Raw genomic sequence first — 16,877 nt, 5'->3', positions numbered from 1 at the left:
AGAAGCCCCAACACAGAAGGGCGCCTGTAGGCGCATGCCTAGAGTGCCTAATGGGAAATCCAGCCCTGACTCCACAAGTATTTAATGAGTTTGGAAATTCTACAGAAATGCTGTAAATAATGCATTACAATTCATCTAAACCCATTAGAACTTACCCGACTAAAACAATCCAGATGACTAAAGTACACCTTAAACTAAAATGGTATTTTAATAAAAAAACTGACTAAAACTAAATTTAATATCAAAATTAACATGGGATACCAAATTTATCCCTAAAAAGAAATGAATAGCAGCATCCAGATTAGAGTTCTTGAAGCATCTCATCATACCCCTGTCACCGTGGACCTTTCCATCATAGTTTTTGATCAATTCTTCTATAAAAGTCCCATCTTGGTCCAGCACCTCATCTCCCATGTAAGGAATGTTATGTAGCACAGTCTCATCTTCTACCTAGAAAAGAAAAAAAAAAAAACAGTCAACTAAAAAGATGCAAAACTGGTTTTAAATCTGCTGTATAAATAAGTACTTGGAACACAGCAATTATCTTCCAACTTGAACTTTGAACGAAGTTAAAGAGGAGCTCCAGGCTCCATCAGAAAAAATTAAAAGTCAGCATCTGCAAATACTGTGTGTGTGGAGAAACACTCCAATTACTATCGCGCCACTTACTATATATTTACTATTACACACAATTTCTGCAAATACTATACCTGCTGACTTTTAACCACTTGAAGCCCGCGCTATAGCCGAAAGACCTAAAATGCTGGGATGGCATAAATAGACGTCCTCCCGTTCTTGCGCTGCCCGCGTGCTCTGTGATCGCCAAGTCCTTGGAACTCGGCTGATCGCAGAGCAGAGTAAAGGGCCAATCACAGCGGACCCTTTACCACATGATCAGCTGTCAGCCAATGACATCTGATCACAGAAGTACACAGAAGCCAGTTACCGTTTTTTCTTCCTTCATGTTGCCAACGTGAAGTAAAGAAGCAAGCCGTTAACCGGCTTTTGTTAGAAGGACATCGGCCCCCTTAGTGCCCTCCAGTGCTGCTAATCAGTGCGCACCAGTGCTGCTAATCAGTGCCCACCGGTGACATCTATCAGTGCCCATCAGTACTGTTAATCAGTGCCCACCACCAGTGCCACCCATCACCACCCATCAGTGGCACCCATCAGTGGCACCCATCAGTGCAGCCTATCAGGGCCCATCAGCGAAGGAGAAAAATTACAGGTTTGCACAGTTTTAAAACAAATTATATGAAAAAAGTTTTATTTAGTTCAAAAGTTGGGTCTTTTTTTGTTTGTTTAGCAAAAAAGAAAAAAAAAAAAAAAGTGGTGATTAAATACCATCAAAAGAAAGCTCTATTTGTGTAAAAAAAAATGATAAATTTAATTTGGGTACACTGTTGCATGACCACGCAATTGTCATTCAAAGTGTGAGAGTGCTAAAAATTGGCCTGGTCAGGAAGGGGGTATAAGCGCCCAGTAAGCAAATGGTTAATATTAGGACACCTACTTGTCCACAAATCCAGCGGTGTCTTCACCCAAGCTGATTTTTCAATCGGCTCTCGGTGCTGCCGCCATCATCTTGGGTAAGGGGGACCGGTAGTGAAGACTTGCGGCTTCACGGCCAGCTCCCTATTGCACATGCGCAAAGTGCTTTGTAATTGGCCTGGTAGCAGGGGAAGGAGGAGGAAGGGCGGAACTTCTGGATTATTTCACCGCGGGGGAAGTCAGCCGGCGGTGAAATAATCCAGAAGTGGGAGCAGGTACCTGTCAAATAACAGATGAGCGAGTTTGGGGTGGAGGAACTTGACTGGCATGCACAGAGTCCTGACCTCAACCCGATAGAACATCTTTGGGATTAATAAGAGTGGAGACTGCGAGCCAGGTCTTCTCTCCAACATCAGTGCCTGACCTCACAAATGCGCTTCTGGAAGAATGGTCAAAAATTCCCAGAGACACTCCTAAACCTTGTGGACAGCTTTCCTAGAAGAGTTGAAGCTGTTATAGCTGCAAAGGTTGGGCAAACTCAATATTGAACCCTACGGACTAATACTGGGATACCATTAAAGTTCATGTGTGTGTAAAGGCAGGTGTCCCAATACTTTTGGTAATATAGTGTAAAACTTCTACTTTTTTTTTTTTTAAATAATTATTATTACGAGTAACATAAAACTAGTACGATGATTGACACTTTTTTTTTTTTTATAAATGATTACATCAATATCTGGTTAGGTAGATGTAGTAGCAATTCTCAATGAATTAAGGTGCCCATCAGATATTTTGGCCTTGGTGTGCTTCAGCCTTGAAATTGTTTGCAAATTAATATGGCGCGATTGCGAAGAGTGGGAGATTTTTCTTTGGAAAGATAAGACTTAATTGGAGAAGGAGAAACGACTTCCCAGCCAGAAGAGATGGGGATCAAAGCCACCAGAAAAGGGAAGGCCCGGACTAATCAGACACTGATACTCCAGACACCTGGTCGGGGTTAGAGCTGACTTCTTAAAAGTTCAAAACCCCGCTAAACTCCTGCAGAGTGCGCGGCAATCCCCTTTTGTCTCAGTAATGCTTGGATCAGAGCCAGTACCTTGGTAAATACCAAGGGAGCAGAGGCTAGACCAGAGGAAAGCACCACAATTTAACAATGATTGACCCAAACCGCGAGAAACGATGGTGCCCAGCACAGATGGGAACGTGAGGGCTCCTAGCCACCCCAGAAGAGCCAGGGAGAAAGGGACGGTGGTTGGGATTGCCACTTACTCCATCCTGAAGATGGAGGGGGGAACTTTCCCCATGACAAAACCCCTCTCAGCTGGAGCCGGGGTGCTGTCCGCCTTAGGGACACTGAGCAACCAGGCCAGAGCCAATTGGTCATATGTGAGGCCCCCCCACAAGCAACATGCACAAGACTGCCTGTTGTCCACACCAGACTGTTGCAGCAGACCCAGTGTGTAGAAAAAGGTTTACATGCGCTCCCTGGCCAGGCTGAAGTGACTACTGGATTTGGATTATCAAGCCTGTCAGCGAATGAAGATTCTTCATAGGAAAATTACATTGGGCAGAATAAATCTCAGCTACCTATAACACAGAGGGAGTTGACTAAAAGTTAGGACGGTCCATAGACAGTGCTATATTCTTTTTTCGCCTAGTGTCCTACTGAAGGTGGTGCTATAACCCTACGGTCAAGAATAAGGAAGAGTTAAGACCACCAATTAACATAAGAGACAATATTTTATAAGCTTTAGAGCCGGTTCACACTGAGGCGATCCGACTTCGGGGGGCGACCTGTGCAGTCGCGTGCACCGCGACTTGCAGGGACTTCACATAATGGAAGTCTATGCAAGTCGCTCCCAGGTCGCCCCAAAGTAGTACAGGACCCTTTTTTTAAGTCGGAGCGACTTGTGTCGCTACTATTAGAACGGGTCCTGTGCTAATCAATGGACCGCGACTTGTCAGGCTGACAAGTCGCCTGACAAGTTGCGCTAGTCTGAATGGGCTCTTACAGTCAAAGATAATAAACAATCCCATACCTAAATAAATTTTGTTTACGTAACAAAAGGTTTTAGCGAAGTACAAAGTCATTGTGGTTCCAGACATATTTCACCAGAATGGTCAATATATTTGCAAATTCAAAATTACTTACCATAAAATTTTGTTGAAGGGGAGACCAGGAGTACATAATAGGCACAGAGGCTACAGCGTTGAGGGTTTTCAGTGGAATAACTTGTTTAGGGAAGTCAAAATCACAAGTCACAGAGCACTAAAATTAAAAAAAATAAAGTAAATAGGTAAACATCCTGCAACAATGGGAGGGGAAATGTATCCAACTGAGAAGAAATAAAAACCACCTTATCTCTGTCATTAGGAGACAATAATTAAATCTAAGCTCCAGACAAACAGCAAAATATACAGATGAAATGCATACATGGAAGTCGTTTTTATTTTCCAAAAGATTTGAATTTTCCACCATCCATCTCTGAGATTTACATAGCTCTGCCAAACCACACATGCCTGGTTGGCAGGGTGAGGGGAGAGGGATAGAGACACACGGGGCTCCATTTTTTTCTCTGCTGGTCTTCAGTAAAGCAGTTGCAAAATGAACTAAAATTTGTGTAAATCGTCAAATCATTAGTTGATTATTAGTGTGCCGAAAGTGCCTGATCTAACATGCTGGCCTTTTATTTCAAATATCAAAACAATTGATGGTAAATTGTATGAGCCATTTTTGTTTTTGGAACAGAACTTTTAATTTTTTGACTTGTCTATGACCTGCTTAAAAGTGATTGTAAAAGTAAAAAAAAAAAAAACCCAACAACAAACATGTCTATACTTACCTGCTCTGTGCAATGAAAGTGCACAGAGCGGCCGCGAACCTCCTCTTTTCAGGTCCCCTGCCCCTCCACCGCTCTGTGCTCTGCCCCTCCAGTGAGTACTAAAACTTTGGGCTATGGAGGGGGAGGGGGCGGGAGGAGCTGGCTCAGGTTCACGACATGCTGCAAGGCTGAGCCATTGTGCTGGTCAGGAATCTGGGTGGATCCTGACAAAGTCGGGACTCCTCTAGAGTCTGGAGCAGCTTAGTGACATCATCCAACAGTAGACTTTAGCCCACTTTGAGCTCAATATGGGTCACAGGATTGCAGAACTAAGTGCACTACTGGGACCCACAAGAGAAGTAGGCCCAAATTAGGAATCCTGATTTGACTTGCTATCCTCCTCTTGCAGTCCATGTACAGCAGAGCTTATGACGGGCTGCAGTGCATAGGACTTGCTGACTGGAGGAGAGTGCAGAGATATGAGCTCATCAGTCTACTACTTCTTATTCTGCCCAGAGTTGCGGTGAGGAGGAGACCTAAAGTATGAAAGTGGTTGTAAAGCCTAAACCTTTTTTTACCTTAATGCATTCTTTGCAATAGGGTAAAAAATGTTTAGGTATCAGTATCCCCCCCCCCTCACAAACCTGCCCCCTCTTTTACTTACTTGAGCCCTCATTTGATCCAGTGCTGTGCATGTCTGCAGCTCTTTTCTCCCCTCACTTCCAGGTCTCACTGGCTTTGCTGGGGCACTTGGAGCCATTCAAAGCCAGTGAAGAGGGAGTGCGGGGCAGGGCCGAGTACTGCTGTCTGTGTCAATGGACGCAGTAGCGGGGCTCGGGTACGTGCAAAATTATTCAGCCCCTTTACTTTCAGTGCAGCAAACTCTCTCAAGAAGTTCAGTGAGGATCTCTGAATGATCCAATGTTGACCTAAATGACTAATGATGATAAATAGAATCTACCTGTGTGTAATCAAGTCTCCGTATAAATGCACCTGCACTGTGATAGTCTCAGAGATCCGTTTAAAGCGCAGAGAGCATCATGAAGAACAAGGAACACACCAGGCAGGTCCGAGATACTGTTGTGGAGAAGTTTAAAGCCGGATTTGGATACAAAAAGATTTCCCAAGCTTTAAAACATCCCAAGGAGCACTGTGCAAGCGATAATATTGAAATGGAAGCAGTATCATGCCACTGCAAATCTACGAAGACCTGGCCGTCCCTCTAAACTTTCAGCTCATACAAGGAGAAGACTGATCAGAGAAGCAGCCAAGAAGCCCATGATCACTCTGGACGAACTGCAGAGATCTACAGCTGAGGTGGGAGACTCTGTCCATAGCACAACAATCAGTCGTATACTGCACAAATCTGGTCTTTACGGAAGAGTGGCAAGAAGAAAGCCATTTCTTAAAGATATCCATAAAAAGTGTAGTTTAAAGTTTGCCACAAGCCATCTGGGAGACACTCCAAACATGTGGAAGAAGGTACTCTGGTCAGATGAAACCAAAATCGAACTTTTTGGCAACAATGCAAAACGTTATGTTTGGCGTAAAAGCAACACAGCTCATCACCCTGAACACACCATCCCCACTGTCAAACATGGTGGTGGCAGCATCATGGTTTGGGCCTGCTTTTCTTCAGCAGGGACAGGGAAGATGGTTAAAATTGATGGGAAGATGGATGGAGCCAAATACAGGACCATTCTGGAAGAAAACCTGATGGAGTCTGCAAAAGACCTGAGACTGGGACGGAGATTTGTCTTCCAACAAGACAATGATCCAAAACATAAAGCAAAATCTACAATGGAATGGTTCACAAATAAACATATCCAGGTGTTAGAATGGCCAAGGTCAAAGTCCAGACCTGAATCCAATCAAGAATCTGTGGAAAGAACTGGAAACAAACGCTCTCCATCCAACCTCACTGAGCTCAAGCTGTTTTGCAAGGAGGAATGGGCAAAAATTTCAGTCTCTCGATGTGCAAAACTGATAGAGACGTACCCAAAGCGACTTACAGCTGTAAATCGCAGCAAAAGGCGGCGCTACAAAGTATTAACTTAAGGGGGCTGAATAATTTTGCACGCCCAATTTTTCAGTTTTTTAGTTGTTAACCACTTGCCGATCGCCGCACGACTATTTACTGCGACGGTCAGCCCCTCACAGGTAAAGCAACGTAGGGCTACGCCGCTAGCCTGTGAGGCTCTAGAGGCCGGGGGCGCGCTCCCGCTCGGTCACGGACCCGCGTGTGTGTGCCCGGCGGACCACTCGCGATCGTCCGTTACACCGCGAGAAAGGCAGGCGGCTAATGTAAACAAAGCCGCCTGTCATTCTTCCCTGTGTAAGAATGGAGATCATACGGTTCTGCTATGTAGGACCGTTGATCTCTGTTCTTACACCAGTAGCCACATCCAATCACAGTTAGAATCACGCCCCTAGGGACACACTTAACCCCTCCCTCTCAGAAAAAGTTAACCCCTTCACTGCCAGTGTAATTTTTACAGTAACAGTGCATATGTATAGCACTGATTACTGTAGTGATGTCACTGGTAACCCCAAAAGTGTAAAAAATGTCAGTCAAGGGTCCGATCTATCCACCGCAATGTCGCAGTCCCGCAAAATAAAAAAAAAAAAAACAACAAAAATGACAAAAATCTTTCCCTTAGTTAGTAAACGCAATACCTTTTGCGCAAACCAATCAAAATACGCTTTTTGCGATTTTTTTTTTACCAAACATATGTAGCATAAAACAAATTGGCCTAAAAAATTTAGATTTTTACAATTTTTTGGGGGGGAATTTCATATAAAAAAAATGTGAAAAATATTGTTATTTTTGCAAAATTTACGCTCTTTTTTTGTTTATAGCGCATGATCAAAAAAATCACACTTTTTTTTTTTTTAGGTACAGCGTCGCACGACCGCGCAATTGTCCGTTAAATTCACGCAGTGACGAATCGCAAAATAGGCCCTGGTCAGGAAGGGGGTAAAATCTTCCGGGGCTTAAGTCGTTAAAAAGTTTGAAATATCCAATAAATTTCGATCCACTTCATGATTGTGTCCCACTTGTTGATTCTTCACAAAAAAATTAGTTTTATATCTTTATGTTTGAAGCCTGAAATGTGGCAAAAGGTCGAAAAGTTCAAGGGGGCTGAATACTTTTGCATAGCACTAATACATATATATATATATATATATATATATATATATATATATATATATATATATATACATACATACATACACACACATACACACACACCAGTTGAACACTTTACCTCACTAAATAAAAAGGATAGCAGGTGGCATATCTTTTTTTTTTTATATATAGAAAAGAGCATAAGTAATTAATAACATGAACTTTGCTCACTGAATTATGTATGAGTAGCGTGCGTTAATTACACTATCCTCAGCCATTAAAAACAATTTGCTTAGTGCATATTGTACCAGTCCTCTAACTATAGGCTGGGCAGGACTTGCCCTGGGAACTAATGTGAAACTGGGAAAAATTTAGCAATAAGCGCATTCAAACTGTCATTTAACTTTGAAGCCATGGCTTTATCTACTTCAAAGCTGTAGTCATCCCTGGCACACACAGGGCTTTGTCAGATTAAGGCCACAAAGACAACTAACTTATAAAAATAAATAATATATATATATTTTTTCGCAACAACTGCAGAATGACCCATCACAGACCACTAATCAATAAGTATGCAGAATAGAAAGGAGATGTACGACATTAAAGCATCCGATGCCGTTAGGTCAGAGGAGATGACTTAGGCAAAAACCGGTCTGTTTTGAGGATTCAAATAACAGAAATAAAAGAATCTCTGACATGAAATTCATCCTTTTTCTTCTCAAAACTTCACAGTTGTAAACCGCTGCAGTTTATTAAAAAAAAAAAAAAAAAAAAAAATTCCCCTGTAGGACAACTGCATAATGTATTAGTATGCATCGCATAGTAGCACATTATGAAATACTTAAGATAGAACGAGTCCTCCAGCGGCGAGCTGTCACTGCTGACAATGCTTCCATCTTCCCCTGTCTTCCTTCCAGGTTCGTGGACTCCGGCTGTGAGGGTGATCGGCGCTGCAATGTCGTCACTCCCGTACATGTGCACGGGAGCTCTTGGTACTTGTACGGTGTTCTAAGGTAGGGCATGGCAGCAATGTCTCTGGCTGCATCCAGTGTGAATATCTCCTAAACGGTGCCTGTTTAGAAGATTTTCATCTTACTTAGAGGCAAGCCTTATAGGCTTACCTGTACGTACTAATCACTATCGCTTTAAAACTAAATTAACCACTTCTGGACCAGAAGATTAGTGACCAGGACATTTTTAGTGATTCGGCACTGCATTACTTTAACTGACAATTGCGCGGTCGTGCTACGCTGTACCCAAATAAAGTTGATGTCCTTTTTTCCACAAATGGAGCTTTCTTTTGGTGGTATTTGATCACCTCTGTGATTTTTATTTTTTGCGCTACATACAAAAAAAAAAAACGTCAATTCTGGAAAAAAAAAAAACTATTTTTACTTCTTGCTATATAATATTCCCAATAAAAACATTTTTTTTTAAAAAAAATCAAATTTTTTACATCATTTTAGGCCAATTTGTATTCTGCTACATATTTTTGGTAAAAAAAAAATCCAAGTAAGCGCATTTTGATTGGTTTGCGCACAAGTTATCGCATTTACAGACTAGGGGAAAGATTTAGGTCATTTTTATTTATTTTATTACTAGTAATGGCGGCGATCAGCGATTTTTAGCAGGACTGCAACGTTGCGTCGGACAGATCGGACACCTGACATTTTTGGGGGAACCAGTGACATAACTACAGTATTCAGTGCTAAAAATATCCACTGTTACTGTACTAATGACACTGGCAGGGAAAGAGTTAACCCAGGGGCGATCTAAGGGTTAAATGTGAGTCTAGGGGGTGTTTTGTAACTGTAGGGGGGGGGCTTATGGAATCAGCACAGGGACCCGTGTTCCTATATAGGAGGAACACAGGAGCCCTGTGAGGATTACTGAGAGAACAACAGTCTGCTGTGTTTACAGCCCCGACCCCGCGCCTCAACTTCCCTGCTAGCTAATGGGCACGCGCCCCCAGGAACCTGCCGACCTTTCGCCGTATATCGGCGGCAGCTGGTCGGCAAGTGATTAAAAAAATAAAGAGCTTTTTTTCTGTAATTCTTTCCAATGCAACGTTTACATAGTTTGTGCACCCCCATTTACTGATAAATTAAAAATCAACAAACTCAATGTTCACCATAGGAAGTGGCACACAGAGAAGAGGAGAAACCAGGAGCGAGAGGAGAGGAGAGAAGGATCTGTGGGATTTTTGACTTACCGTAAAATGCATTTCTCTGATGTTTATTGACGGACAAAGCTCCTGATCTTCACAACGATTGGGTCATACTGCCCCCTACAGGAGTAGGACACTAGGCAGAAAAAAAAAATCTGGCTACGCCTATGGGCAGTCCCAGGGGTGCATACTCCCTCTCTCTGCAATAGGTACCTTGTTTTGTTACAAGCAGTGTCAGAAGAATTACAACTCCACGGGGGGGGTGGGTGCTGTGTCCGTCAATGAACATCAGAGAAATTGATTTTACGGTAAGTCAAAAATCCCATTTCCTCTCGTTCATTGACGGATACAGCTCCTGATACTCATAACCATTGGGACGTCCCAAAGCAGTGTTTAATATGAGGGGTGGGAACCAGCAAAAACATTCCCAAGGCTAAACAGAAGCCAACTAGGCAACAGAAGCCCAACCAAAGCAACTGGAGCCCACCTGAAAAAACAATACACCCTCAAAGAGGATCAGGTCCTTTAAACAGCAGCCTGAAAACCCTTGTGGCCAAAAGAAGCATCCGCAGATGCAAACACATCCACTTTATAAAACTCTGTGAAAGTGTGCGACGACAAGGTGGCCACCTTTAAAACCTGTGTCTTTGACGCCAGATGACGGAAGGCCCAGGGGGCACCAAGCACCCGAGTAGAGTGCGCCTTGAAAGGGAAAGGAGGAGCCTGACCCCTAATGAAAAAGGCCTGAATAACCGTCTGTCTGATCCATCAGGCAATGCTGGAAACGGACAACCCTTTCCAGGCCCATCAGTGAGAACAAATACACAAGTCTGACTTCCTAAAAGACTCCATAGCGGTCTAGTACGCCCTAATTGCCCGGACCACATCCAAGGCATGCAAGGCAATTTTCTTCTGATGTTTAGGCCTGGGACACAGGAAAGGCAAAAAACAATATCTTCATTCAAATTAAAAAATCAGAGACAATGTAAGCAAGGAAGCTCCCGAAGATTCTTAAAGAGAGGCTTCTGGAGGACCGAAAGCACCAAATTGAGGTCCCAAGGCAGCAACGGAGACTGCACTGGAGGAACCAAATGCTGTACAGAGAAAAAAGGTACGCACCAGGGAGTGTGCGGCCAAGGGTCATTGGAATAAGACTGCCAAAGCAGACACTTGGCCCTTGATGGTACTCAAGGACAATTTCTGTTCAACCCCCGTTGAAGGATGGTCAACAATCGAGCCACTCCTCTTGGTCCAACGCCTGCCGACTGAAGTAATCCGCCTGCCAGTTTTCCACCCAGGGAATGTGTACGGCGGAGAGGGCTGGAAAGAACCGTTTTACCCACCTTAGAATGCCAGTTACCTCCTGAGCCGCCAGGACACTTCTTGCGCCCCCCTGGTGATTGAAATAAGCCACAGCCATGGCATTTTCCTATTGAATGCGCACTGGACATCTCTGAAGATGATTGATCTAATAGTCCAGACACAGTCTGATCAATTGGAGTTCCAATACATTGATCAGTAGTCTGGACTCTTCCAGTGTCCAGATTCCCTGAGCAGAAGGTTTGCAGAGAACGCCTCCCTAACTGGACAGGCTGGCATCCGCGGTGATAACTGTCAAAACACTTTTGAGAAGACCTGAGGAGCAGAAGCAAGACCAAAAGGATAACACCACAAAATGATAATGCTCCTCTCCCACGGCAAAGCGAGGGAGGGAGCACTGGTAACCAGAGCATATTGGAATGTGGAGGTAAGCATCCTTGATGTCGATAGAGGCAAGAATATCCCACTGACACAGAGATGTCATCACCGTGAGAATGGACTCCATTGTGAACTTCTGCACCCGCACAAAGTAGTTCAGCGCCTTGAGGTCCAAGATTGGACACACCCTGCCTTCCTTCCTGGGAACTGTAAACAAGTGAGAGTAAAAACCCTAAAAATGTTCCGAAGTCAGAACCGGGACAAATCACCCCTTAAAGCAACAGGTCTGGTACTGCCGCCCCAAACTCGATCTTGTACCTGGGCCGAATGACTTTGTGGACCCACTTGTCTTGTACCAAGGAAGTCCACAGGTCTGGGAACCAGCGAAAACCTCCCCCTACCCCCGATACGGTGAGGACGCACCTACATGCTGAAGGAGCCTTGTCTGTGGATCTGGAGAAGCCCGCTCTCGGCTTGCCAGACCAGGTTCATTCAGATCCTCCAGAGGCGGCCCTGAAAGTCTAAAAGCCCTTGTCAGTCAACACTGAGGGACGATAAAACGTATGAGCCGAGAAGGGGGGCCTATGTCTACGACGAGGTTACTTGCCCTTAGTAGCCTGTGGAAGTAAAGGTACTCTTCCCCCCTGTGAGACCTTTAACCACTTGCCGATCGCCCCGCGCAGATTTACTGCGGCAGGGCGCTCGGCTGCGTATAATCAGTAGAGCTACGTGTTTATGTGCACACGGTTTGGGATTAGACACAGTGGGAGGCAAACCATGGGAGGAGCGGGCTCGGTCACCGCCGGCTTCCCGCGATCTTCAGCAAAACTGACAGGAGAGCCGTCTGGTATGTAAACAACGTAAGAGGGCTCTCTCCTGTCAGAGAGGCAGGGAAAGATCGTGTGATTTAGCCAAGATGAATCACTGATCTCTCTCTGCCTCTGGTCAATCCATACTCCACACAGTAAGCACATCTAGGAAACACATTTAATCCCTCGATCACCCCCCAGTGTTAACCCCCTTCCCTGCCAGTGTCATTTATACAGTAACAGTGCATATTATTTAGCACTGATCACTGTATTGTCACTGGTCCCCAAAAAGTGTCACTTCGTGTCAGAGTTGTCCGCCGCAAATCCGATTAAAAATCGCTGATCGCTGCCATTACTAATAATAATTAAAAATAAATAAATAAAAAATAAAAAAAAAAGTCTATAAATCTATCCCGTAGTTTGTAAACGCTATAACTTTTGCACAAACCCATTATTATACACTTTTTGGGATTTTCTTTATCAAAAATATGTAGCAGAATACAAATTGGCCTAAACGGATAAAAAAATTTGATTTTTAATTTTTTTTTATTAGGAATGTAGAAAATATTGGTGTTTTTTCAAAATTGGCGCTCTTTTTTTGTTTATAGTGCAAAAACGAAAAACCGCAGAGGTGATCAAATACCACCAAAAGAATGCTCTATTTGTGGGAAATAAGGACATCTATTGTATTTGGGTACGGCATCACACGACTGCACAATGGTCAGTTGAAGCAGCGCAGTGCCGATCGCAAAAAATGGCCTGGTCATTAAGGGGGTAAAACACTGCAAAGGGAAAGCCCCCACTGTGCTGGCAGCAACACCTGGTCGCCAGGCACAAGCACCAAGCGATCCTCAGCAGAGAGGGAGAGAACCCCACCAGACTCACCACCCAGCAGAAATAGGCTACTGCAGCCACCAGGATAATCTGAACTCCAAGTGTGGTGATCAGGAAGTGAAAAGATCTAGGAGTCAGCACCAGTTGATGAGGAAGGGCTCCAACCACCGAAATCGCCACCCACAGGGCTCCACTGTCACGGCTGCTGCTTTTTTCAAGGGCAAACCACCGCAAAATGGCCGTCGGATTACACAAACATGGCCAGCGTGCATAAAAACACACAGGCTACAGCAAAATGGCGGCACCACAAGGCCTGCAGGGACATAGGAGGGAAACCCTAGGCCTTAAGGACAGGCCCAGGCAGGAGCCCCTACCATGTACAATTCTCGAGCCACCCCCCACACACAGCCAATCGTCCGGTCGCGCACCCCTCGGCCCCCCATCGCCAGCATGGCGCCCTGCCCCCATCCCAGGAGGTTGAACAGACCACCCACACAGCCCTAACATATATGGGGGGGGTGTTTGATGGGGGACAGATGAAAGGGGGCTGCCTGGTAGGAAGGAGGGGAACCCAGGGGTTCGACCGTCCCAAGGAGGGGCCCAAGTCCACCCCAAAACCCTCCAGGGGGAGGGACAGCTATTCACCATACCAGTAACCAGGTATGAACCCCTCGCCATCGAAATGAGGGGCTGTTGGCCAGGAGAAACACTGCCAGCCCCCGTCCAGTGGGGCTATGTCACGGCTGACCTAGCGCGGAGCTGAGGAATGTGCAAAGTCTGCGCGCGCACTGCCCAGGCGAGGGTGACCACTGGATCTATTGGTGCGGCAGTTGATTGTAGATCTCACAGGAAAAACCAGAGGAGAAAAAGTTCTATCTAAAAAGAAAAAATTTCCAGGACCAAGAGATCCCAGCAAGGAAATATGTCCTGAGTACCTATAGCAGAGAGAGGGAGTATACCCCCTTAGACTGCCCATAGGCGTAGCCAGATTATTTTTCTGCCTAGTGTCCTACTCCGGTAGAGGGCCAGTATAACCCAATGGTTATGAAGATCAGGAGCGGTGTCTGTCAACGAACGAAAGAGAAACCCCATTTATCGAAATACACTGCTCAAAAAAATTAAAGGAAAACTTTTTTATCCGAGTATAGCATCAAGTCATTTAAACTCCTGGGATATTGATCTGATTAGTTAAGTAGCAGAGGGGGTTGTTAATCAGTTTCAGCTGCTTTGGTGGTGATGAAGTTAACAGGTGCACTAGTAGGGCAACAATGAGACAACCTACAAAACAGGAATGGTTTTACAGGTGGAGGCCACTGACATTTTTTTCCATACTTATCGTTTGACTGTTTTTCACTAGTTTTGCATTTGGCTAGGTTCAGTGTCACTACTGGTAGCATTAGGCGATACCTGGACCCTATAGAGGTTGCACAGGCAGTCCAACAAGATGGCACATCAATACGTGCCATTGCCAGAAGGTTTGCTGCATCAGCACAGTCTCAATAGCATGGAGGAGATTCCAGGAGACAGGCAGTTACTCTAGGAGAGCTGGATGGGGCCAAAGAAGGTCCTTGACCCATCAGCAGGGCCAATATCTGCTCCTTTGTGCAAGGAGGTGCAGGATGAGCACTACCAGAGCCCTACAAAATGACCTCCAGCAGGCCACTGGTGTGAATGTCTCTGACCAAACAATCAGAAACAGACATCTATATCCATGGAGGGACGCACAGACATCTACAGGCTAGACAATGGCACACTGACTTCCATTAGGAAACGGGATGAATTCCTTGGACACATTGTCAAACCCTACGCTGGTGCAGTGGGTCCTGGGTTCCTCCTGGTGCATGACAATGGCCGGCCTCACGTGGTGAGAGTATGCAACTATTTACTGGAGGATGAAGGAATTTATACCACTGAATGGCCCCCCATGCTCGTCTGACCTAAATCCAATAGAACACCTCTGGAACATTATGCTTTGGTCCACCTGACGGCTGTCCGGTTGCCCCTCTGACTGTTCAGGAGCTCAGTGATGCCCTGGTCCAGATCTGGGAGGAAATCTGGTAGGGGGCAGTATAAGCCACGTAGTCAAGAAGATGAGGAGCTGTGTCCGTCATTGAACAAAAGAGAAATTATGTTTTTTATCTATACTGTTATAATTCTGATAACTGCATAGTACAACCCAGGATTCTATTTGAACAGTAAATTCATTCAACAACAGCATTCTCCTTCAGTACAACAACCTCTATTGCAGCAGAGACTAAATCAAGACCTAAATTATTTATTAAAAACATAAAATGAATTACTATTGTGATAAGTATCACAATAAGGGGCTAAGTGATATCAGGAAGTATAAACACAAACCTCTCTTGTTCCTCGAAGAGAGCTGACTGAGGTCATAATGTGCACAGGCTGAATTCTTCTTTGCTTCCATTCCTGGTGTAAAATTTCAGTTCGCTCCAGAATTTTTTGCCGATTTGAATTAAACATACTCTGCAAAACAGAGTGGTTGAAAATGAATAAAGCAGCACTAGACAAACAGCAATAACAGCTTTTATTTTTGTAAACATTGCAGAACAACTCTTATTTTATAAGAAAATACATAACGCTAAGATCATGGGCAAACATAGTACCAAACAACCAGTCTGCCAGAAATCTGAAAGAAATTCAGAATGGTTGTTAAGAGAGATTAGAACATGCAATATCCCACTCTTTCCTTATTAAATAAGACATGCATATTTCATACACCTACAAAAAGAAAAGAAAAGAAAAAGAAAACAGAACCCATTAACTTTGCAAAAACTTTTAATTAGCAATTATTGGGTGACAAAAAATAATTTTAACAAACTTAACTGCAGATTCCTACTTTTTCTATTCTAAAGAAATTTATTCAAGCCTTGCTAGAACTCTTGTCAAATGTACTACTAACCGGAAGAGTCTGCCTTCAATAAACACCCAAACTAGGGATAGGCCGATATTGCCGATATTTTTGTGACGTCATTCTGCCTTCTTAGGCTGCCTCCCTCATCTTGGACAGCCTCATTTGGAGTCAGGACTAGTCTCGCGGGAGTGTATCACAGCAATACACCCACCCACAGCAGCCAGGTGCCAGCCAGCCAGCCCACCCACATCCACAGGCCCTGTACCAGCCAGCCACAGGCATTGTACCAGCGAGCCAGCCAGCCAGCTACCACAGGCCCTGTACCAGCCACCCACAGGCCATGTACCAGCCAGCCACCCACCACAGGGTGCCAGCCACCCACCACAGCAAGCCAGTCGTTAAGCATTAAACAAAAATTAACATGTTCAGTACCAGATTTGTGTCAAAAATTGTCTTTATTTTTCAAAACTTTAAATGTACAAAATATCGGCCGATACCGATATGTTGTGACCAAAATTTCAGTATCGGCCCTGAAAAAAACATATTGGTCTATCCCTAACCCAAACATCAGTTGTTAAAAGTGAAAAGCTACAGCACTAGCATCCCTTTACGTATGCAAGAGGTTTTGAAGAGGTCGCCCCAAAACATAAAAAAAATAAATAAAAAATAGTACAGATTGTACCCACTACACTGGTATCTCAAAGAACCCAAAAGTCTCTGTAATACTAGTGTTCTTCCAAAAAAACTCCAAAAACCAAAAAGTTTTGCCTTTAGATTTACTTAAAGCATCATAGGAATCAAACTCAGAGATGTCCTTGTCCCTTAAAACCTGGGCTTCAACAGCCACACTGGTAACGTCAGCAACCTAGACGCAGGATGGCAAATTGGCCCATGGGACAGAAGATTCTGAAGATCTGCCAGTGCCTAAGAAGCATGTGCAATAATCTTACCAGGTTAGCATACTACAATAACCAGGGACAGTCCGGGGCAATAAGGATCACTGAAATGTGCTCCATGTCCATCCTGCTGAGCAGACAATGAAGGGGTTTTA

At 44.4% G+C, this 16,877-nt stretch overlaps 1 protein-coding gene across 1 annotated transcript in view; it reads right to left on the bottom strand.

Annotated features, from left to right (window-relative positions):
* EZH2 (enhancer of zeste 2 polycomb repressive complex 2 subunit) overlaps positions 1-16,877 on the bottom strand; it is a 120,825-nt gene that overhangs the window by 60,938 nt on the left and 43,010 nt on the right. Inside the window, exons 3-5 of the mRNA XM_082258156.1 lie at positions 15,310-15,438; positions 3,644-3,760; positions 330-450 (exon numbers count right to left, since the gene is read on the bottom strand). Of these exons, the coding sequence (XP_082114282.1) occupies positions 330-450; positions 3,644-3,760; positions 15,310-15,438 (367 nt within the window). The remainder of the gene's footprint in view (positions 1-329; positions 451-3,643; positions 3,761-15,309; positions 15,439-16,877) is intronic.

The sequence above is a fragment of the Pelophylax lessonae genome (assembly GCF_965119305.1).
Source record: "Pelophylax lessonae genome assembly, chromosome: 5".
Lineage (NCBI taxonomy): Eukaryota > Metazoa > Chordata > Amphibia > Anura > Ranidae > Pelophylax > Pelophylax lessonae.
Note: the sequence above shows the minus strand (reverse complement) of the source record. Positions and strands in the feature narration are given on the sequence as shown.